This window comes from Dipodomys spectabilis, unplaced genomic scaffold, assembly GCF_019054845.1.
Source record: "Dipodomys spectabilis isolate Male_0828 unplaced genomic scaffold, ASM1905484v1 ptg000264l, whole genome shotgun sequence".
NCBI classification, from domain to species: Eukaryota; Metazoa; Chordata; class Mammalia; order Rodentia; family Heteromyidae; genus Dipodomys; species Dipodomys spectabilis.
The window spans coordinates 1,247,426-1,270,079 of record NW_024870941.1 but is presented as its reverse complement, the minus strand read 5'-3'; the positions used below and the strand labels follow the sequence as shown (position 1 = coordinate 1,270,079).

The window sequence follows — 22,654 nt, the reverse complement described above, 5'->3', positions numbered from 1 at the left end:
AAAAAAAAGAAATCCCTCGCTGCCAACAGAGTAGCCCTCCTGCCTGTTCAGAGCAGGGCATCAGATTGAGAGCTCTGGCCTGTCTGCTAGTGAGACAGGAGGAGGGAAGCCTCTCATGATGGTTATATGGGACTGAGTGCCTTTACATGTGAAAAACTGGCAGTGTGTAGAACTGAGTTGTTAGTAGGCATTGTTAAATGTCAGCTGACACTCTGTGTACAGACACAGTTCTTGTTTTGTGGCTTCCTATTGGAGCCACTGACAGAGAACAAGACTGTCTTGAATCATGGTTTGGATTGCTCATTCTCCAAGCGAGGAAAGCCCTGGTCTGTATTTACAGCCAAAGTCATCTCCACAGCCTCAAATTTATGAGTCTAAAGGGTGGTGGCTTCTAGGATGCATATAGATACTTGTGGCAAAGTTCCCACAAACAAGAAGAGTACAAAAAGAACTGTAGAAAGAATTCTTCTGAGCCTAGCTTAGGAATATTTTCAAGAAACTCCAGCTGGCTCATCAAAATTCAGGAAGTTTGAGCTAAATTACCATTAAGCAAAGCCCCCTTGTGTTTGAGCAGTCCTCGTCAGTCTCAGAAGAACTCAGCCAACTCAGAATCCCAAACTCACCATTCTTTAGGCTCATACAGAAACATTATGCTGCCTAACCCCTCTTCGAAGGGGGAGGGGGCCCAGTTAGAGTAAATGGAAACTACAAAATGAAGTGTGTAGATATTTGTGATCAACAACTTTCCTCTTCCTGATTACTTTAAATTTAAAGACTAGAAATAACTTTGTTTTTAATCTTTAGGTTAAAGTACTGTCATAGAGAGCCAGATATGGTAGCCTACAGCTATAACCCCAGAAGCATAGGTAGGAGGATCATGGTCTGAGGATGGACCCAAGCAAAAATTTAAGATTCTATTCAAAAAATAACTGAAGCAAAAGGCTGGAGGCTTAAGTGGTACAGCACTTGCCTAGCAAGCAGGTTCAAATTCCAATACTATCAAAAAAAAAAAAAGAGGTTGATGCAAGTTTATCAGTCTATACCATCATAAGAAAACAGCCCTGGAAAGGTTAAGGAACTTACTTCAGGTTGCACGGCACTGAAATGAATGGGAAATTTACGTGGACTTGATAGCTGTCAGACCAGATCTTCTTTTTCCTTCTTTCCCTTGTTGGGGAAGATGGTCCGTCTTTCTCATGCCTGGCTCATGAGATTATCATCAGAAGCCAGTGAGACAGTACAGGAAGAAAGCATTTTGGAACAGGCAAAGCTTTTCATTGCTCTGAGATACTTGAGTTGAGATTATTAGGCTATGACTGGAAGTATTTCTGGAGTGTGGGAGACTGGAGGGCAACACAGTGCTGTGCTACCCATTCCATAGCACAGGAGTTTGAAAATAGGTTGCTTCTGTTTGGGTGATTTGTTTGATTTGACTATGCCTTTAACTAATTTTAAGCTTGAGAATTGTGATGTTTTTTTTTTTTTAATTGTTAAACATAGTTCCATGCTTTTTTCTTTCTTTTTTTTTTTTTTTTTTTTGCCAGTTCTCAGGCTAGGCACTGTCCCTGAGCACTTTTGCCCAAGGCCAGTACTCTACCATTTGAGCCACAGCTTTACTTCCAGCTTTTTTCTTTTCTTTTTCTTTCTTTCTTTTTTTTTGTGTGTGTGCTTCATTGGAGATGAGTCTCACCAGCATTCCTGCTTGGGCTGACTTCCAACAAATTTCAGATCTCAGCCTTCTGAGTAGCTAAGATTACTTAGGGCCTTGTATATAATAGTGCAGATAGGGAGTGGCTACCTCACGTGAGATTACAGGACAAGTCTATGAGACATTTCACTCAGCACCTGGTCCCTACTATTCCACAGGGAATGTTATCTATCCCCTGCTGGGTACAGTACCTCTGTAGCTCTTGTCCTTTTAAGAAGGGAGTCCTTTCAGTTATAGAGGCTACGCTGAAGTCATACACCTACTGAATTAATAAGTGCTTCAGATAGTGAAACCAGGCACTGGTATAGGCTCAATTAAAGGTTTTGTTCGATCTGTGATGAATCTGATCTCAAGAAGCTTGACTTAAAAGAACAGTTTAAGCTTTTAGGAATAGGAATGCCAATCAGTTTATTCCCACTGTTCATGAGATGAAGTTCTAGAATCAGGAATTACATGCAGTGAATACTATACATTTCACACTGTCCAGTCTATATAGACTTCCTACCTCAAATAGCTTCTAGCTTTGGTCTGTTAAAGCAGCAGTCTAGTCAAAAGCAGCATGGTATCTACTGTCCTGAAACCATAGTAGATGCTGATGTTGATGAAGCCTTAGTGCCATGGAGAATACACAGACAACAAGCTACCATCAGTGTAGACAGCTATAGAAAGCTAGACTGTAGCTACTGGGGCAGCCATGAATCTTAGAAAACCTTTCAAACCTCATCTTCTCTTCTAAGAAGACACCTTTCTCCAGCCCCATGAGAGACTGGGATTTCTTCACCACAAGGGTAGGTATATGTCTCATGCTAACATTTCAGTGATCCTGCTGAATTTCAGGATCTGCATCTGAAAAATAAGGACTAGAGTCTACCATACTGGGCCACTGAACAGATCCTATGCAATGAAGTCTGCGATGTGTCAAACACCTAACAAGCATTCAGAAAACATGAGCTTCATCCTAGGGCAGGTTTTCTAATCAGAAAATATTTGAGGAAGAGTAATGGAAGAGCTGCTCTTCCCAGAGCTGGTCATCAGGAGAAACAGTGACATATACTATCAGACCAGTAGGAGGTACTACAGTGGAGGGAGCCAGGAGGAAGTGGACTGCTTTCTCCTCTGCAAAGGATTCATTTCATTCTGACCTGGTTAGAGACAGAAGCCCTTGAAAACCAGGGCCATTAGTGAGTTGTCTCAGAACTCATAAAGCAGAGAATTAGATTCTCATCAATATCAGAGCTTGTCCGCTATGTGAAAAACAGAATCAGGGAGAGCATGTCCCAGAAATACATGGCATGTTAAGGAAGGAATATGCGTAAAACTGAACCAGATGTCCTGCAGGGTGAGGGTTCACTTGCTGAAAAATCTGTGTGAAATGACTGCACCAGTTATGCCAAATGCAGCTGTGAAAGCTCTCACTTTTCACACTTTTCCCAGAGGTCTGTAACAGTAGAGGACAAAAGCAAATGGAAAGGGACAAGACTTCTCAGCTTACTGCAGCCACCTGCCATCAAGAAGGACAGATAGTACTAGATGATTCAGACAAGCTTAGGAAGCACTTTCCTATCAACAGTATGATTCATACATGGATAGCTTTAGTTTCCTAGGTGGTTTTTTTTTTAAGCCTGTACAAGACAGTTTAAGTACAGTAGTTTGTCCTTAGTTCACATTGGATTTCTGTTTTGTTGAAGTTGGGGAATGCTTTTGTTTTGGCCTGTATCTGTTACTGTTATTCCTTTTTAAAGCATTGCACGGGGAAGTGGTGCCCTGCCTCAAGCTGTAGAGCATTTGCCTTGAGCAAGAGAAGCTCAAAGACAGCGCCCAGGCCCAGAATTCGAGCCTCAGGACTGGCAAATAAATAAAGTATTGCACATGAAGTAGCCAGAGCATTGTACATGAGCTTTGCCCTCGATAGTGGCCACTGTCCAGTAACATTGCCTGACCACCAGGGTGAAAAAAGAGAAGCAAAGGAAATCCCGGTTGTACTTCTTGCATTCAGGGATTATGAGTCCTGAGCCACCAAGGTCCAGTAATTTTCCTCTTGATCATCAGTATCATAGAAAGATTGAAGGACCCAGAAATAACTAGTGCTCTTTTCCATGTAGGAATCAACCAGTAGAGTAGTATCATGCTTTGTCATACCGGGGCACAGTATGGCATTGCCATGTTGGCATTCTGGTCATACCTGCTACTGGCTTACTGAGGTACCACAGCACTGTGCCTCCTGTGCTTCTGTTTCCCAATCTGAATGTGGAGATGATGACAGCTCCTTCCTTTGACACAGTCTTATCCACATACAATATTGTATCTTCATCTACTTAAAGTGATTAACTTTAGCTTCCTTCCCATTCTTTTAAGCTCTGTGCTACGATAACCCGGAGATAAGTTAGGAGGAATATCTTTAGGAAAAAGGCTGTACAACTTGATGATTATAGCAAATTATATAATGAAGTTTCCTAAAGGAATGTGTTTTAAGTGGTCTCACCTTAAACAAATTAGAAATGTGTGAAGCAATGGGTGTTCTTCAGTTTAGTCATTCCAGAGAATATGTGTTTCAAACAACATATGTATGTACAATGTTTATTGAAAAAATCGAGAACAGATTTTTCAAAGATTATTAGGAAATGATGGTTGAAGTTTTGTTCATATTATCCAGAATTTTGTAAGTATAACTTCTATCATCGCTCCTCCTGGATGGCATGTTAGAATATGCAATGCTTCTACAGACAAATCTGTCCAAAATGGTCAAGATGATTTTTCCAGCCACAATCTATGAAGTTTCACAGTTGTACTTTTATTTGGTCTCCCAGATGGCAGCCTAGATTTTCTGTGTTATTGAAAACCAGATGTGCAGGTGTTAGAAAAGCATCGTGGCTGCCTGCACCATGAATTGTCCCCATAGATAAACATGGGGTATACCCAGAATGTGCCACCAACCAGTACTGGCAAAGGCAGTCTACATCCCCCTTCCCCCCCCCACTCCCCCCTTGCCGCCGCCATGGACCATACAAAATATCCAGGGCTATTTAATCTTTATGGAAGTTCAGAGATAGAATCAGTTGCTTCAGGACATAGGAGCTTGATTAGAGAAAGAGTCTGGATAAGATTGCACCTTTGCTGACCATTGAAAGATGAAGAGGTGAAGAAAGATGAAGGTGAAGAGCTTGGTGTCCCAGAGTGCTCAACACAGAGAACGCGAGATGCCATTCAGAGGAAGGGAAGCACGCTGGTGCCAAGGCCAAGAGTTCAGCCTTTAAGCCAGCAGGGTTTTGCCTGCTTGTCTCAGATTGGGTCTGGCCAAGTTCCTGTGCTTTCTGAGGCATATTCTGTTCGTTCAGTGGTGACTGGGTGGATGACTCCAGGGTGGAGTCACTCTCAAAATCATGTAAGCATACAACATAGTTTTGTTAGCATTTTGTCTGTGGCAGTTTTTGCTTCCAGATGGGATTTGGAACCTGACCTTTCCAATACACTGCACCAGAAAGTCCCTAGGTGGCGATAAAGATGAAATTGGTGGTAATCTCAGCATTGTCTATTATGTATTATGCATTTATTTCACAAGGAAAGTTACACTTCCTGATAGTGAACTGTGTTGTTTCCCTCATGTGCCAAGCACAGGAAATGCTACCCTGACTAAGAACAGCCAGCCATATCTGTTGCTGGAATGAACACCTCCCCAGTGTCTGTCCCAGCACTACTCCAGCTCCATCCCCCATGTCTATGGGCCCTTGATGTAAAGGCCCAATGTTTTGCCAGCACAGTGGAAACAGTACTAAACACAGGTACCACGAAGGTTCTTGTGAGAATCAAAAGAGGTTGCATATACACAGGAATTTTGAAAATTACAATGCATTGTACAGATACCAGGCCATAAGTCACCAAAATAAAATAATTTCTAAATTGGAGTAAAAGGAATTATAATTAGGCATTGATTTAGGATAACCATAAGATTTTCATCATGTATCAGTGAGGCAGAATAAATTATATAGCTATGACTCTTCAGTCCCTATGTAGATTATCGTTTACTGCCAAGATTAGACTGTCTTTGAGAATTAAATCAACATTAGTACTAACTGGTAATGATAATGAGAAATATCTACATTTCTCCAGAAAGGACACTAGCAATCATTTAAGTTTTTCTTTTAATACAGATTATAAAAAGCTCTTTGGAGCCTTTCAGGATCACCAGTTATCTAGTATCCTGTGTTGGTATGGCAGTGTTCTTAGCTTTTCCTTATGTTTCTTTTTTCTTTCTCTAAATGTCTGCAGAGATAATTATTCGTGGACATGATTAAACCATTCACCTGATAATATTTCTTAAATAGTTGTCCAAGAGCCCAGTAACATGCCTCACAAACACCAGCCTTTTCTGTGTTACTTTAAGAACATACATACTATTCATACATACTGTTTCAAAGACAAACTCACTGTTGTTTGCCTTCAGTACAATAGATAGCTTATTACTGCTGGAACAATTTGGAGCTAGAACACAAAAGTTGTTGTTTTTATTTTCTTTTGCTTTTTTTTCTTTTTTTCTGATTAAGTAATTTTACGTTTTTTAGAATTCAGAAAAGTCTTTTTAAAAAAATGAGAACAAATTTTCAGTTTGACTAAAAGAAACTGGGGGCTGGGGGCATGGCTTAGTGATAGAAAGCTTGCCTAACAATTGCAAGACCCCAAGTTTAAACCCCAAACTGTCCCAAAAATACCAGTAGTGGAAAAACTCCCATGATGAAAACATTCCCCTGTTTGAACCTGTACGCCATTGAAGGATCAGTTCCCACGGTTCTACTCTTCTGTGCTGATGTTCCTGGTGGTGCTCTATCCCTTCTTCCTTGGCAGGTTTTGTGATGATTCCTGTGAGTGGTTGGTTTTAAATGTGTTTGCATTAGTTTCCCCATGGTAGCTGAATGATGATCTAAACCCTTTAGCTTTCTGTATGGACTAGTATGTTTTTTTTTATTATTGTTTTGTTTGTTGTTATTCAGTTTGGTTTTTGAGATGGTATCTCGCCCAGGTTACTTACAAACCCATAGTCCTCCTGTCTCAGCCTCCAAGTAGTTTGTATTACAGGCCTTTGTTACCACACCCAGTGAGGCTAATGTTTTGTTCCTTAAAAGCACACATTCTCCTTTTCTTTTTAGTGCTTTATAAACATCAAGTTTTTCAACCCCTATTTGTGAGTCTCTGGATTGGTAAACATGACATACCCCGCCTTTGGCTTTTGTCTCTCTGTGTTGTACCACATTTTGACGTGTGAGATTGCATACTGTCTGTTCACGTCTGTGAGATTGGGATTAACCTTCCTGCCCCCATTCAATTTCCTTTCTAGGTCCAACTGGCCCACCTTCAACACTCCCTCTAAGCACCCAGACCTCTAGTGGCAGCTCCACCCTCTCCAAGAAGAGACCTCCTCCCCCACCACCCGGACACAAGAGAACCCTGTCTGACCCTCCCAGCCCACTACCTCATGGGCCCCCAAACAAAGGCGCAATTCCTTGGGGTAAGTTTTCCTAAAGGCAAGGCCAAAGCTGCCCAGGGCCAGGCAGAATGGGGGGGAAAGGGGGACTCCATTGGGCACTGAACAGTTAGTGAAATCAGAAAATGGACCAAACCTGCGCCTACTGGATAAAGATTTAGATATGTATAATTATGGTTATATCTGCCTCATAAGGCCAAGCAGCATTTTGAAAACATTTGGGGACATCAAAAGTTGATACTAGTTATAAGTACAATTGTGCCTCAGTGTCAGGGGATTGGTTCCAGACCACTACCCCATGATACCAACATCTGTGGATGTTTAAGTTCCTCATATTAAATGGCACGGTATTGCATATAACCTAAGCACATACACTTTGTCATCACTAGATAACTTATAATAACCTAACGCAAATGTGTTGTGTACAAATTCTGTACACATTCCATACGAACAAATACTTTTGATCCCCAGTTGATTGGCTTCACAGATAAAGAGTCCAGTGTAATAGTATGGGGTGCTAAAGCACATCCTAAATCTTACACAGTCACAACAGCAGCTCTGTGAGGTGAGTGCTGTTAATCCCACAGGAGAGGAAACATTCTCTGGAGAGGTCCATTCTCATGGTAATCAGAAGGGTTTTTTTACTAGACAGGAAAACAGGGTCAGATTATAGTCACTCTTGGCCTTCACACCTTTAAGGATATCCTGCTGAGCTTTAACTGAATGCAAACTCCTTATGCCAGAGCCTAGAGGGCCTCTCATTTCTATTCAGCCACTGGCTGTCCTTCCTGTCCTGGCCACCACCCCCTACACGTTCCCTCCCAAGGCCCTCACTCACCTCACTCCTCCTGCTCCTCGGAAGCCTGGCTCCCTGTCAGTCTTCTGCTCTTAGCTAGTACAGGTTTCTCCCTGAACCTCATCCCTCAAGTCGACGATTTCCTCCCACGCACGGTGAGAAATCCTCGAGGTTGGGAAATCCTTGTTGTGTCTGTCTTCCCATCTTGAATGTGCGCTCACAAATGCAGCACGCTTGTCTGTCCTGTCCTCATCTGTGTCTGCAGAGCCTGGGATAGTGCCTGGCACACACGAGATAATCAGTAATCTCTTGAGAATGAAAACCTCATCCGGTCAGCTAGTTTAATAATCAGTTCAGTGCCACCGACTACAAAGGAAAGATTTTTATCCACAAAACCTAATATTAATCTTTCTACTAACTTGCAACTACCCAGCAGGATCTTGGCCCACAGAAGTTCTACTGAAGGAACACATGGGCCTGTGTGTCTCACTTCTTCCTGTCAAGGAGTTTCCTCTGTGTATGTGTGTGTGTGTGTTTGTGTGTGTGTTTAACATGTAGATGAGGAATTCTACTTTAATGCTTTTAAAGACTTTCCCAAAACATACCTCAAGAGTTCTGAATTTTTTGTTTTCAGGAAACAAAAGAAAAAAGACTATCCACTTACAGATTGGAAGACCTCTCTACCCAAATTTTGTGTGTGTGTATGTGTGTGTGTGTTAGCCATTCATTGTCTGACTCCATTTATATAAGGTGCCTAGAGTGTGTGCTACTTGGTCATCTCAATCCATGTGCTCACAGAGCTCCTAGTCCAGTCCCTAAGTCCCAAGGAATAAACAATGGAAGTGCATGTTATTTACTGTCAGGGTAGCCGTAGTAACAAGATACTGTAGACATGCTGGAAAAGAATCAAACTGCCAGGTGAAGCCAGAGGAGGAGACATTTGAGGTTGGTTCCTTTTTAGCCAAGGAAAAGTAAGGAAGGCGAGAAAAATCAAGGCATGCAGGCAGATCTGTGCATAAATACCAGCAAAACATCTTGGCTAAATTTAGAACTTTGCATTCAAGAGTCATCAATTTGTCAAGAAGGGTTTCCCCGAGAATATTCCACCCGAAGTCACAGGTTTCCTGTGTAGAATTTCTTTTTTTTTTTCTTTTTTTTTGGGGGGGGGCGGTCTGGTCGTGGGGCCTGAACTCTGGGCCTGGACGCTGTCCCTCAGCTCTTCAGCTCAAGGCTAGCACTCTACCACTTGAGCCACAGCACCACTTCCGGCTTTTTTCTTTTTGCTTATGTGGTGCTGAGGAATTGAACCCAGGGCCTCAGGCATGCAAGGCAAGCGCTCTACCACTGAGCCACCTTCCCAGCCCCCCTGTGTAGACTTTCATATCACAACTTAATCTTTCCAAATTTCAATGAAGTTTGATCCTCCCTAGCTTTATTGTTTAGTTTACAAGGCTTATATCCACCTGGCAGAGGGCCAAACACTCTCAAATAACTACCAAATTTCTATTTTCTGGCTTAAAAATCATGACTTTTTAAAGTTTCTTCTTTCACTTCATTCAGCAGCAGAACTAGCATCTAACCTTTCTTCATCTCTAGTATTGGCAGAGTGGGGGCCTATTCCCTACGAAACTAAAGTTGTTACTACTTAGTAAAAGTGACTGCGTACATATCAGGAAGCAGTGGGCCTTTCATGGGTTGAGGCCTCGATCATCTACCATGCCCCCTGGCCTACAACCTGCCCTCAAGACTGTCCTTCGCAAGTGTAATATTTGTCCACATGACCAACTTTGGTGACCATCCACAACCCTGAATGTTAGTTCTAGAATCATCAAGGCTGTTGTCTGTGTGGCACATATGTAAGATAGACTCAGCTGCAGATGAATCCGTAATGGAAGCATGTGTATGCATGGACACAGCAGGTTAAACTTGGCTCTGATCCTGCTGTCTGTGCTTTATTGAGCCTGTCACCTGTGTCCTGCTAACATTGTATTCCATGAGCCAAAGGCAGAGATCACACCAGTCACTAACAAGACACGGAGAGGACTAACCTCTAGGCAGCATCTTCCCAGGGTTCCTCCATTCCCCTGAACCTCCCACCTCTAGAGACCTGGGACTCTGAGGTACCCAGAAGCTAAGGAGGTAACAGAGGACTAACTTACTTGCTCTCCTCAGGCCTCACCATCCAGAATAGGGTATGTATGCCAGATGAGATATAGTGGGTTCTCAGACCACAGTTTTTCTCACCAGGCCAAGTCTTCACTCATGACATGCCCTCAGCCTAGAATGTCCTTCCATCTATCTACCTGGGCTGATGCTTATTCATCAAAGCCCTGCTGTCCTGGGACTTGGTTAAAAGGCCCAGCCCAACACCCTCTCCCCTCCCCAAACACATACCAGTCACTGCTTCTGGTCCAGGGGTTTCCTATTGGCTCTGCTTCCTCCCTGTCTTTCCCAGAGGGTAGGACTCCTCAAGAGGCCGTAGGTGTTGTCTCCTCACATGAGAACAGAGTCCCTAGTGTGTCCCAGGAGTCAAAATACCCACACTCTGATCCCATCCTCACCACTTATTATGTTAGCAGGTTCTTACATTGTTTAGCCATAAAACAGGACTTGTACCTATATGGTATACAATTATCATGAGGATGAAGTGAGAAGGACTTAGAGGGCAAGACCCAGAACATAGAAAGCACCCAATGAGTGATAGTTCCTATTACTATCACACTCAGCCTAACACTTTGCTCAATAAGTAGTTGATATCAGAAACCTGCACAAGTTTCTTAAAGCCACTGTGTCACATGCTTCAAAAACAAACTATTCTCTTAAGTCTGGAGTCTGCCAAGTTCAAAATCTTGCAGGCCTGTGCTCGCTTCCAAGGGTTTACAGAAAAGCTCTGCCCTTGCCTTTATCAACCTCTGGTGACTCCAGGCACTCTGGAATTGTGTCTGACCTCAAATCATCTTGCTGTCTTCCCTCTGAGCTCTTAAAACCCTCTTGGCCTCTTTCTTACAAGGATTTTTGACATGGCATTTAGCACGTACCTGGATTTCTCGTGGTGATTTCTTCTCAAAAGTCTTAATACATTGGTATAGACTCTTTTCCTAATCTAGTCATCACCCTGGCAACCTACCTGCATCACGGCAGCCTCTTACACCTGTCTCACTTTAAAGCCTGGGCTGTTGGGAGGTTCTCCCATCACCTCCCTCTTTCTGGACTCAGGTATCATAGTTCAGCTTACTTGCAGAGCAGTCATACTGACAAGCCCTGCCTCCCCTAACATTCATTCTTTGCTCTATCCTGAGCAGTAATACTGACCAGCATTCAACACTAGCCTTTAAGGAAGAGGTGGAAGACAGTTTAAGGAAGAAGTAGAGCTTGTGTTTAGCCTTAGAAGATGAATGGAACAAACTTGAGAAAAATAACCAAGGCAAAGACATTGAGGTACCCTTTAGTGAAGGCCAAAAGCATAACCTATAGTGCACCACCTGCATAGATGGTCTCACTTCATGACATAGGCTTTCTCTTCCTAACCTTCCATAATCCATTTTATGCCTTCAGAAATTATTGGTACAGAGCCAAGCACAATGGTGCATGTAATAATACTTAGGAGGTAGACATAAGGGAATCCCAGTTCAGTGCTAGCCTGGGCAAAAATTAGTGGACCCTATTTCAAAAGCAAGCTGGGCATGGTGAGGCCTATAATTCGAATTATTCTGGAAGCTGGGGTTTGAGACATGCATGGGGAAAGTTAGTACAAGACTCTTCAAATAAATTAACTAAAAGCAAAAATGACTTAAGCAGTAGAGTACTTAGCTAACAAGCTTAAGGCCCTGAGTTAAATCTCAGGACTACTACTACTACTACTACTAATAATAATCATAAAATTCCTGGTGTGGGTTTTAAGGCCCAGAAGAAAAAAGAAAATGAAAATTCATCATTAAGAACCTTTAAGTAGGAACTGGAAAGGTAGCTCAGTGGTAGAGCGCTTGCCTTGCATGCATGAGGCCCTGGGTTTGATTCCTCAGCGCCACATAAGCAAAAAGAAAAAACCCAGAAGTGGCACTGTGGCTCAAGTGGTAGAGCGCTAGCCCTGAGCTGAAGAGCTGAGGGACAGCGTTCAGGCCCCACGACTGGACCAAAAAAAAAAAACGCTAGCCTTGAGCTAAAAAGCTGAGGGGATAGCACCCAGGTCCAGAGTTCAAGGCCCACAACTGACCAAAAAAAAAAATTATAAAAAAAAGAACCTTTAAGTAAAAGCCAACCTACCTACTTGCTTGCCTGCTTCCTACCTGCCTATCTTCAACCAGTACTGGTGCTGGAACACAGGGCTGGGTACTGTCCCTTAGCTTTTTCACTCAAAGCTAGTATTCTACTATCTGAGCTACTTCCAGTGTTTAATTAAAGATGAGACTCTCATGCAGTTTCTTGCCCAGGTTGGCTTTGAACCACAATCCTCAAATCTCAATCTCCTGAGCAGCTAGGATTATACTGACACCTAGCTCCTATAAGGTTAACCCTTGTAAGCATCCTCACAGAGTACCAGGCAGTGAATTAAATGGTTTGCATACAGTATGACATGCCATTCCCTCAGCCTTAAGGACACTAGGCTCAGGTTAAATAACTTACTACTGTTCTCTCAGCTGGTATTTGAGTCTAGGATTTGTTTCTTTTTCTTTTTTTTTTTTTGGGGGGGTCCGGTTGTGGGGCCTGAACTCTGGGCATGGGCGCTGTCCCTCAGCTCTTCAGCTCAAGGCTAGCGCTCTACCACTTGAGCCACAGCACCACTTCCGACTTTTTTCTTTTTGCTTATGTGGTGCTGAGGAATCGAACCCAGGGCCTCAGGCATGCAAGGCAAGCACGCTACCACTGAGCCACCTTCCCAGCCCCAGAATTTGTTTCTTGTTGTGGCCAAAAGCCCACACTCCTCCCCCTGTCCACTGGCTGTCTTCCGAAATTTCATGTGACAGCTCTGGGCCTGACAAATTAGATGACCCAGTCCACTTCCTGTCCCACCTGTCCAGTTGTTTCTCTTCCTGTGAAGCTAGGACACGGGGAAGGTACTCCACTTGGTGTGCGGCTCCACCTGGTTCAGGCAGGGATGGTCACATCAAGGTCTTTTTCCTGCCAGACCTACAGCACCCAGAATGGGCCAAGCCTCGCATACTGAAGTCCTCTGCTGGGTGCCTCTCCTGGAAAGCCTCAGCCTCTCAGGAAACCTTTAAGGCAGGCAGGCTTTTGGTAAGGAGACAGGCCAATGGACGATCTTGACTTTTATGAGGATAGCAGCATTTCATTAAACCTCCTTTTTAATGACCTACTATAAGGCAGATGACACATTTGAACACAGCTTAAATAATAAGGAAATGAACACCAAGAGTAGAGTAAAGATAGCAAAGTAAGATGAAGTCTGGGATTGTGATCTCAGCATTCATAATCAGATCAGATGCTGTGGCTGGACATGGACTTTGGATAGGACAGTGCAAGAGGCTCGCAGGAAAAAGCAAAGAAGGAAGCACAGCCACTCAACTTGTTTATGGTAGGCCTAAAATGAATCCTGTTCTTGCACCTGAGATGCTTGGAGTGAATACCAGACAGCAGTTCCCCAAGGGATTTTCATCCTTCCGCACTGAGAGGCATTCCTGCAGCGCACATTATGGGAGACCATGTGTCCACTGGGGAGCATTCCAGAAGCCTGAGTTCTGGCCCACGTTCTACCAATCTCTGCCTACGTGATCACTGGCCTGTAAAACTGTAGACACAGACATAGATACATTTTTCATGGAGATAGAGCAGGTATAGTTTCCTCACACATTTGTGTTGGGCCCTCATAGCCATCCTTAAACATAGCAACTGTCATTGTCTCCAGCTTACAGATGAGGATTGGTGCAAGTAGAAGACAAATGATGTGCTTACTAGCACAAACTGAGTGACTTCAGAACAGAGATTTGACTCTGATTCTACAGCACATAACTACGTTGCTGTTCCAAAAGCTTCTGGGGTCTGTTTGCTGTATTACTGAGCTGATGCTCTTGCCTTCTCCATCAACTCAGCCTGCACCTTATGAGCTACATAAGTGGCCAAGAGTCATGCCCACGGGTTCTTTCCTTTGCTGCCCAATATCTGTATCCAGCTCTCACAAATCTGTATGACATACCAAGGACCTTTCCAAATTGCATACAAGAAAGACACAAATGCATTTCACTGCTTCCTTATATTTGCTCTTCATTCTCCTCTTTATCGGCACCATCAAATTTTCTAAATTTTTTCTAGACAAGCTTTTCTCCCCCAGTACAACAGGTAGCCTTTGCCTCACTATGAGAAAAACAGCATTATTGTCAGTCCATTACAGGTGGCTTCCCACCCAGGTGTGGGAGAAACTGAGTCCCATCTTTTTGCAACAAGAGCCGGTTGATAACCGGTAGACATTATGCTAGAAAACGAGATTACACATGAGGAACTCACTGTCTTGGAGGTGCTTACCTACTGAATGTGTCAGTGTCATTTCTGTTTTAAGTTCTACCAAAGAGCTGTGGAGAAGAATTGATGTCACACTTCCCTAGTGCTTCCGGCACTGTGCCCTGCAACCCCAGTCCACCTCCATGCTCACAACCACCTAGTGTAGTGGTCCAGTTGTTATTCCTGCTGTAGAGTTGAAATGGAGGCTAACTAGAACATGTCCTCCCATGTCACACCTCCCATGTCAGTGACTCCTCTGGAAGTGAAACCCTGTGTTGGCCTCCAGAGCCTTATCTGTAACCTCTCCCCAGGAGGGTGCTGTCAGGCTGGCCTGGGACAGTTCTCTGCCTATGATTCATTCTTTGAATAGTCTGTGGGAATTCAACAAGAGTGAACCGGGACACGCCCTGGGGAAGGGAAGAAGTAAGAGTGGCAGAGTTACACAGGCATAAAAATCTTGTCTGGAAAGCCAGTGTAAGTGGTCAGGGAGTACACATGTATGTTAAGCATCACTTGGAAATGCCTCCTGCATGAAAAGGAGCTGTGTATTCCCCAGACATTCACTGCAAGGGCTCCTTCCAGTCTGAAGCATGTGGTTTGGGACCCAGCTATGTGGACCCAGCATGGAGCACAGGGCCAGAGATGCCTGCCTTTCCGTGGCTCCTGAAAGACCCAAACAAGTCCTGAGTATCAGGCCCAGGCACGGTTAGGAGGAGGATCTTATTCAAATGAAGCAGGAGTCAGGTTTAAAGGTCTTTGGTGCTAGTACTGCCAGTCCGCTCAGGAGCTTGTCTCAGCACTGCCAGCCTCTCCCATTGAGTGGTTTTGGTCAAGCTTCAGCAGGGAGTTCAAAGCTCTGTGTCCCAGCACTAACCCTTGAACACATTATTCTCCCTCTCTATATGTTTATCCATGTATGAAATGGAAGAGGTGACTATATCTCATGAGCGAAGTTACTTGGAGGTACTTGGCATAATACCTTGTAAGGTATAGTAAGCGCTCAGTAAATGATAGCTGTTGTTACTAATGTGACTACTTTAGTATCACAATGGGGTGTGAAGAGCACATAGACAAGGTCAGGGCTCATGATGCTTGCAGCCACATGGACATTTGGCCTCATTTCCTTACCTTTAAAAAGGGGAATGCCATGCCAGTCCCTCGTGCTGTGGGGAAGAGTGGCAGGATAGATGAGAAAGTATTTTGAGGGCAGCCGATGGTCAGCTTCCCTCGTCCAGCTTCCTCCAGGTACCTGGCAGCTGGGAGCCTCAGTCCTGTCCTCCCTCTGCCCTTCCACTCTGGAATGGTCACAGAAAAGCCCACGTTTATTCCAGTTCATCTTTTGTCCTCCTGGGCTCAGCGCACTTCTGTCTACCTGTGTGTCTCTGGTTTTGCCACTGTGGAGGTACAGTGTCCTCCAAGGATAGCCCCCCCTACCCCCTCTCACTGGCTAGACTTTAACACTATATCCTTGTCATTTTCCCAGAGGACAACCCAGCTCAGTGCTCTTTTCATTCCACACGATTACATGCTTTCTGTATGTAAGTCTCTCAAGCCAGGTGCTACGCTCTTTGAATGTAGTGACATTTTACCTTCTTTTATGTGTGCCACTTGGCATTCATACTTGGCACATAGTAGGTGCTTAATGAGTGTTAACATTCTGCTGAAAGGTGAGTTGGGAAGTGGCTGAGGTGAGGACTGGCTGAAGCTAACCACACACATGTCCATACTTGGGAGCTAGGCCTGTCATCTGATTGGCTACTAGAGGTGAGTCTCTCAGCCTGCCAGTCTCCGCTGAGACCAGGCCAAGCCCTGGACACTGAGCTACTGGGACATCATCAAATCCCCGTGATCTGAGAGGCATGGCCGAGGGGAAGGCTGCTCACCTTATTGACAGTCTCCTCTGCCTACAATTAAAAAAAAAAAAAAAGCCCAGAGTAACGCTTGGTTTTGTTTTGTTTACTTTCTGACTTTAAAAGCTCTCCGTGGGTGTAAGGGCTGCCAGTACCACATCCGTCCCTCTGCATCCCTCCCCCATGTTGCCCGACCGTGTCTGAGGTGCCACTTTCAACTTTGCATTCTCCTTGCAGGTAATGATGTGGGTCCAGCGTCATCTTCAAGTAAAGCTGCGAACAAGTTTGAGGGGCTGTCTCAGCAGTCAAGGTAAGCTGCTCCAAGCGCTAGCTCATAGTTGCAGTGGTCTAAGTTCTAGAAGTGGATTTTAGTTGTTTTCCCAGCAATATTTGAAATGTGGTGAGCTGGCAGCACAGGTTACGGAAACTGAATGCTCACTGGGGTGGCATTGGGCTCCTGGGCTGTAATAGAGCGCCCTAGCCTGGCATAGGTCGGCCGTGGCCCCGCCTTGTCCACACAGTGACTGGCAGCAGAGCCTCCATTCCCTGCTGTCCAGTCAGGCCTACAGAGGTCTGGACCAAACTCTCATTGGGCCCTCAAAGTTTATTTGGTGTTGTAATGAAGTAACTGTTCTTTCTTCTTGGCCCTTTGAAAGAGTGAAAATGAAAAGGTACTCCTCGAGACAGTCCAGTGCCCTGGAGATCTCCAAAGAGACATGGGAGGCTCTTCCTGGGTTCCCAGTTTGCAAGATGTTTGTGGCTGGGCGGAACAGTACTGTTTTCTCCCGTCCTTTCACTGAAATGGGGTGCCTTGGTAGACCTTCCTGGAGCAGTGTTCACAGAGCCCCCTTCCAGATGGCTTCCTGTAGAAGTGAGCTGAGATCCGGACCCAGAGCCACGTCTAGATACGAAATTTCAGCTGAGGGCAGGGTCAGAAACTGATTTGTACAATCCATTGAAGATGTGAAAAGAAATTTTTTTTGATAGTACTAAGGTTTGGGGCCTTGCCCTTATATTAGGCAGGTGTTCTACCACTTGAGCCATGCCTCCAGCCCTTTTTCCTTTCATTTATTTTCCAGGTAGGGTCTCGTGCTTTTGTTTCTTAAATCCTCCTTCCTCCTCCTCCTGTATAGCAGGGATTGTAGGCATGAATCATATTTCTAGCTTGTTTTATGAGATAGGTTCTCACTTTTTTTCCCAAGTTGGCATCATGTTATGGTTCTTTCATTTCTACCTCCCCATAGCTGGGGTTGGAGATGTGTACCACATCTAAACCTCTCCTCCCACCTTTTTTTTTAATGCCACTATTTTGATCTGGATAGAGATACATCAAACTACCATGGTCTTCAGTTTCACAAGTGAGAAAACTAACCCCAAAATGGTTCAGTGGCAGCATGGCTGTCAGAGTTCTCTCTCCCTTCCTCCACACTCCATGTCCCAGGCTCCTTCATATACTCAGCCTGAGTTTGTTCTCAGTCTTCCAACCTGTCATGTGCACACCTTCTCTTGCACTGTGGCTTCACCTCAGCAGCGTTAAGGTCATCAGAACCTGGGGGAAAGCAGGCAGAGCCAGGCATCCCAGAGCCATGAGTCTCATTTCCCCTGAACTCTTGTGGGTTGGTTGATTGGGTGGTTTGGCTTGCTCTTTCCCACTCAAATGCAGTTAGCATAAAGAACACGTGCCATCTTTCAGAACACCAGAGGCCCTAGATCATGGCATGGGCATTGCTGCTTGTGTTCCTTGTGTGCACAGCCTGGGGCCTCTGAGTGCTCTCCCGGCCTCTCATTAACGGGACGGCATGACTTCTAGCTAGTTGATGCCAAGTTTGATTGTTCAGGAAGCATGGTACGCACTTCTGTGCCAGCGACTTGGGCATTTTTTCCCCCTACTTATTTACATGTCCTCCACAAGGAGGCCCTAGCCAAGAGCAAGCCTGGAGGCTTGTGAAAGCAAGCTGTAAGGTGAGGAGGAAGGAAGCACTCAGGGACCCACACAGCTTGATTTCACTTCCACCACTGAGCAGCCTGGAGACCCCTGCTGGCCAGCGATACTCCACACACCTCAGTTTTCCTGTCTGAAATGGGGCTTGGGGGCTGCTTTGTGGAGGGAGGGAGTATTCTACCCTACATAGGAGCCACAGTGTGCTGTGTGTAAATTTTCATCCCTGGAAGGACCATGGTGTGGAAGGCTTGCTTTATTGTTAATGGGAACTTTTTTTCTACACCCTTTCCCTGCATTTCACCAGTAGTGCAAACTGAAATACAGAAAGTAGACAATGATCTTTTGTTTAAAAAACAAAACAAAACTGAGAGGAGTCTTTAGGTAATTCTATCAATGCCTTTGGGTTAGTTTAAATAATCTCTGTTGGTATTGTAGCCCACTTAGGTCCTAACTACTGTTGTTTATTAATTAGCACCAGTTCTGCAAAGACAGCCCTTGGCCCCAGAGTTCTTCCCAAACTACCTCAGAAAGGTAAGATTGATCTTGTTCATGTTCACAGGTGTCTAAATTGTGACCACATCTGCTGGGGACAGGGATCTCTGTTGTTCACTCATCTTCCAAATGTCTAGAGGACTGCCAGGCATGTGGTGTGTGGTAGAGGCCCAGGAAGTAGCAGACAGCCACCCTATTTACAGATTGCTTACATGTGGTTTTGACCAAGCATGGTTAAAAACAATGTCTTTTAAATCAAAGGAAACTTTAAATTCACATACACACTGGCAGTGGAGCTCCCTTGATGCAGCAAAGCTCCTGGCCCCACATTATTTCAGTTGGGTTTAAATTTTGGGGTGAAATACGTCTCCCAAAAATTAGACAATGCCCCAAAAGCAAGGTAAAAAAAAACTTGTTAACATGTTTAAGTGATAAAGTAAAAATCTGAGGGATTTTTTGAAAGGCAGGATGTCTTTTAGCAGAAGTGATGCTATGGGAAAATGAATCAAGCATCTGAAGTACAGCACTGAACTCTGCTTCCTGATGCATGATTTTTCCTTAGCAGCGGTCTCCTTGGGACCATAGAGTCCTAGATAGCGTGGGCCTATTGCATTTATAAACTCAAACATCTCTGAGTTGTAAGACATATTATTATGACCCCCAGGGATCATTCGTTCCCCTTTCTTAGTTTTGATCAGAGATTAGGAGCCAGTCTGAGCTCTTGGACTCACTTACTGTGATTTGGGGCAAGAGACCCGATTCCCCAGCTGAGAAGTGGGAAATCCTGCTGGCCCCATCAGGCTCTGTAAGCAGAGTGAAAGTGTGCCTCAGCAAACCCCTAGCAAGAGGGTAAGAGGGTGGCATCTGCCATGCAGAGTGGGGATGCCGGGCTCTGCCAAGCACATGAGAGCTTGTCTATAGACTGCTTCCCAGGCAGGCATTCCACTTTGAGCAGGTCTTTTGTCTTCCATAATCCTTCCAATACTGTTCAGCCTCCTAAAGTTTTACCCTCCTTGTTACAATGTAAGTGATCGCGTAGCCTGCTTACCTTTAGATACACAGGTTCCCTTCAGAGACGCCTGTTTCACTCAGTCCTGTGTAAGATCTCAACGGACGTGCAGAGTGGCAGGGTAGCAGGGTGGGCAGTGCCATCAGCAGCAAGCCCTCTTAGTTGAAGTTCACCCTTCTCCAAACTCTTAGGTCAGGTGTTACCTCAGAAGTCTTAGGTGACATAGCAGAAGCCACAAGGTTGACCCACAACCCTTGACTGCTGAGTCTATAGGGCTGTGTTTTGTTAGTGGTAGTTTTTGATTGTTCTTTTGTTTGGGGCTTTGCGTGTGTGTGTGTGTGCGTGTGTGTGCGTGTGTGTGCGTGTGTGTGCGTGTGTGTGTGTGTGTGTGTGTGTGTGTGTGTGTGTGTGTGTGTGCTGGTTCTGGGGCTGGAACTCAGGGCCTAGGCTCTGTCCCTGAGCTGCTTTTGCTCAAGGACTCTACCACTTTTGCCACAGCTCCACTTCTGGCTTTTTAGTGGTTAATTGGAGATGAGTCTCACTGACTTTGCTGCCTGAGTTGGCTTCAAACTGCAATCCTTAGATCTCAGCCTCCTGAGTAGCTAGGATTATAGGTGTGAACCACCAGCAAAAATAGCTCTGCTGCACCTCCCTGACAACTTACAACTTCAGGGTTTCTTCTCCTTCTTGTCTCCTCTGTCTTCTACAGATTGTTTTCTAAGTGTGTTCTGTTTTAAAGGTGAAGTTCTTTATTTGATTCTCTCAGTACCCCTTGTATGGCCATTTCCTCCCTGAGTGTAAGCTAAGCGCTTGACCTCTGTACCCAGAACAAGAATTCTGAAATAAGGAATCTTGGCTCAAGGAACCCTGTTTAACAATAATGATAACTGTGCTCTTAGAGAATGTTTGCAGCCTGCCAGGTCCTGTCAGTGAATTCTTTACGTAGCTTAATTCACGTAACTCTCATGACAGCCATTCAAGGAGAGTCTTAGAGATGAAGAGGCACAGAAAGGGTATATAACATGCCCAACAGTCAGACAGCTAATAAGAGGTTGAGCTAAACTGGTGCTGTCCTGAGTATCTAAAGTGTTCCTCTCCAGAGCTATATACAAAGAGCTGTGAAAACTGTAAAAATGGTTCAACTTTGGCATTGTAGCGTTGCCTACACTCTGGGCTAGGATGCAGCTGGTAGAGAGAATGACAGGACATCTTAAGCAGAGAACACAAGCCTTCAGATGGCCAGTATCTGCATTGGTCTCATCGGCATGTGCATATAACTGCAAGGTGGGTGCATATCACTGCAGAGGGGGTGTTGGAAGAAGGTAGTTATTTCTTGCTGCGTGGATCATATAAAATGGGAAATACATTATGGTACAGCTGTAAAACTGGCTAGATGCCCCCTTCAGAACATCTCTTCTTCTGATAAGGAATTTTAAAGCATGGCAGATGCTTTTGCTAAACCAATTTGTAAAACAGAAATGTATCTGTAGGAAAATCAAGAATGAAACACAAAGGTGGTTTAAATGGCTACACAGAGGCGACAGGCTTATGGGAAAGCTTCGTTAGTGTACTTTACAGTTCCTTCACCGCCCCCCCACCCCCACCCCATTGTCTCCCACAGTGGCACTAAGGAAAACAGAAACGAGCCATCATCTCTCCCTGGACAAAGCCAATGTCCCACCTGAAATTTTTCAGAAGTCATCACAGTTGGCAGAGTTACCACAGAAGCCACCACCTGCAGACCTGCCCCCGAAGCCCACAGAACTGGCTCCCAAGCCCCAAATTGGAGATTTGCCACCTAAGCCCGGAGAACTGCCCCCCAAGCCACAGCTGGGCGACCTTCCACCGAAGCCCCAGCTCTCAGACTTACCTCCCAAACCACAGATGAAGGACCTGCCCCCCAAACCACAGCTGGGAGACCTGCTGGCCAAGTCACAGCCAGGTGACATCTCCCCCAAGACACAGCAGCCCTCAGATGTCACTCAGAAGTCACACCCAGGGGATCTGTCCCCGCATATGCAGTCCCGGGACGCCATCCAGAAACAAGCATCTGAAGACTCCAACGACCTCACACCCACTCTGCCAGAGACGCCCGTACCACTGCCCAGAAAGATCAACACGGTGGGTGGCACCAGGGCTCAGGCACTCTGACCCCTGTCTGCACATTTTCTTTTCTTCTCTTCACTTTCTTTCTTGTATGCCAGTCATGGTCCTTGAACTCACAGCCTGTGTGCTGTCCCTGAGCTTTATTGTTCGAAGTTAGTGCTCTACCATGTGAGCTACAGTTCCACTTCCTGTCTACACAGTTTCTTTTCTTTTGCAGCACTTGGGGGGCAAACCTAGAGTCTGTGTGTCGTAGGTAAGCTCTACCACTAAACTGCCTCTCTAGGCTCTGCTGCAGTTTGAACATTGGCAGAAGGCCACTTGCTCCAATTTACATGAGGAAATGGGCACTCCCTCACCCATCTGGCTGCACGTCCATGCTCTGCTTCAAGACAAGGGTGGGACGCAGCTTAGGGGTTAGTGATGCAGACTCTGCACTCCAACAGGCCTCAGACCTGGTTCAGGGCCTCATAGATTGCACACATGTGCATTGCACTCACCTCTGTGTCTGTGACTCATAGTCAGAGGAGCAGATAGACTACCAGACTTACAGAGGATAAAAGACAAGATCTTGGGAAAGAAACATCTTCATTTTCTGGGATCCTAAGAAAGCAGTTTTCCAGCTTTGAGTTGTTTCTAACTCTCCTTCTCACTGAACCTTCCTGAAGGAACCAGGGCGAAAGCCCAGAGACCTCCACAGATGGAATTCTGTAAAAAGTCTCCACATCCCATCACTGTCCTGAGACTCTCCACATCCTCCAATGCCTCCCCTTTATCTTCATGTACAAGTGCTTTTTTTTGAGCCTTTCTTCCTGACAACCATTT

The 22,654-nt window shown here is 45.0% G+C and overlaps 1 protein-coding gene across 2 annotated transcripts in view; it reads left to right on the top strand.

The window, feature by feature from the left end:
* The window catches only part of Asap1 (ArfGAP with SH3 domain, ankyrin repeat and PH domain 1), a 262,146-nt gene that overhangs the window by 232,097 nt on the left and 7,395 nt on the right, over positions 1-22,654 (top strand). For both annotated transcript variants that reach the window (XM_042699919.1, XM_042699918.1), the window contains exons 24-27: positions 7,038-7,208; positions 16,521-16,593; positions 18,698-18,756; positions 21,348-21,847. In XM_042699919.1, coding sequence (XP_042555853.1) covers positions 7,038-7,208; positions 16,521-16,593; positions 18,698-18,756; positions 21,348-21,847 — 803 coding nt within the window. The remainder of the gene's footprint in view (positions 1-7,037; positions 7,209-16,520; positions 16,594-18,697; positions 18,757-21,347; positions 21,848-22,654) is intronic.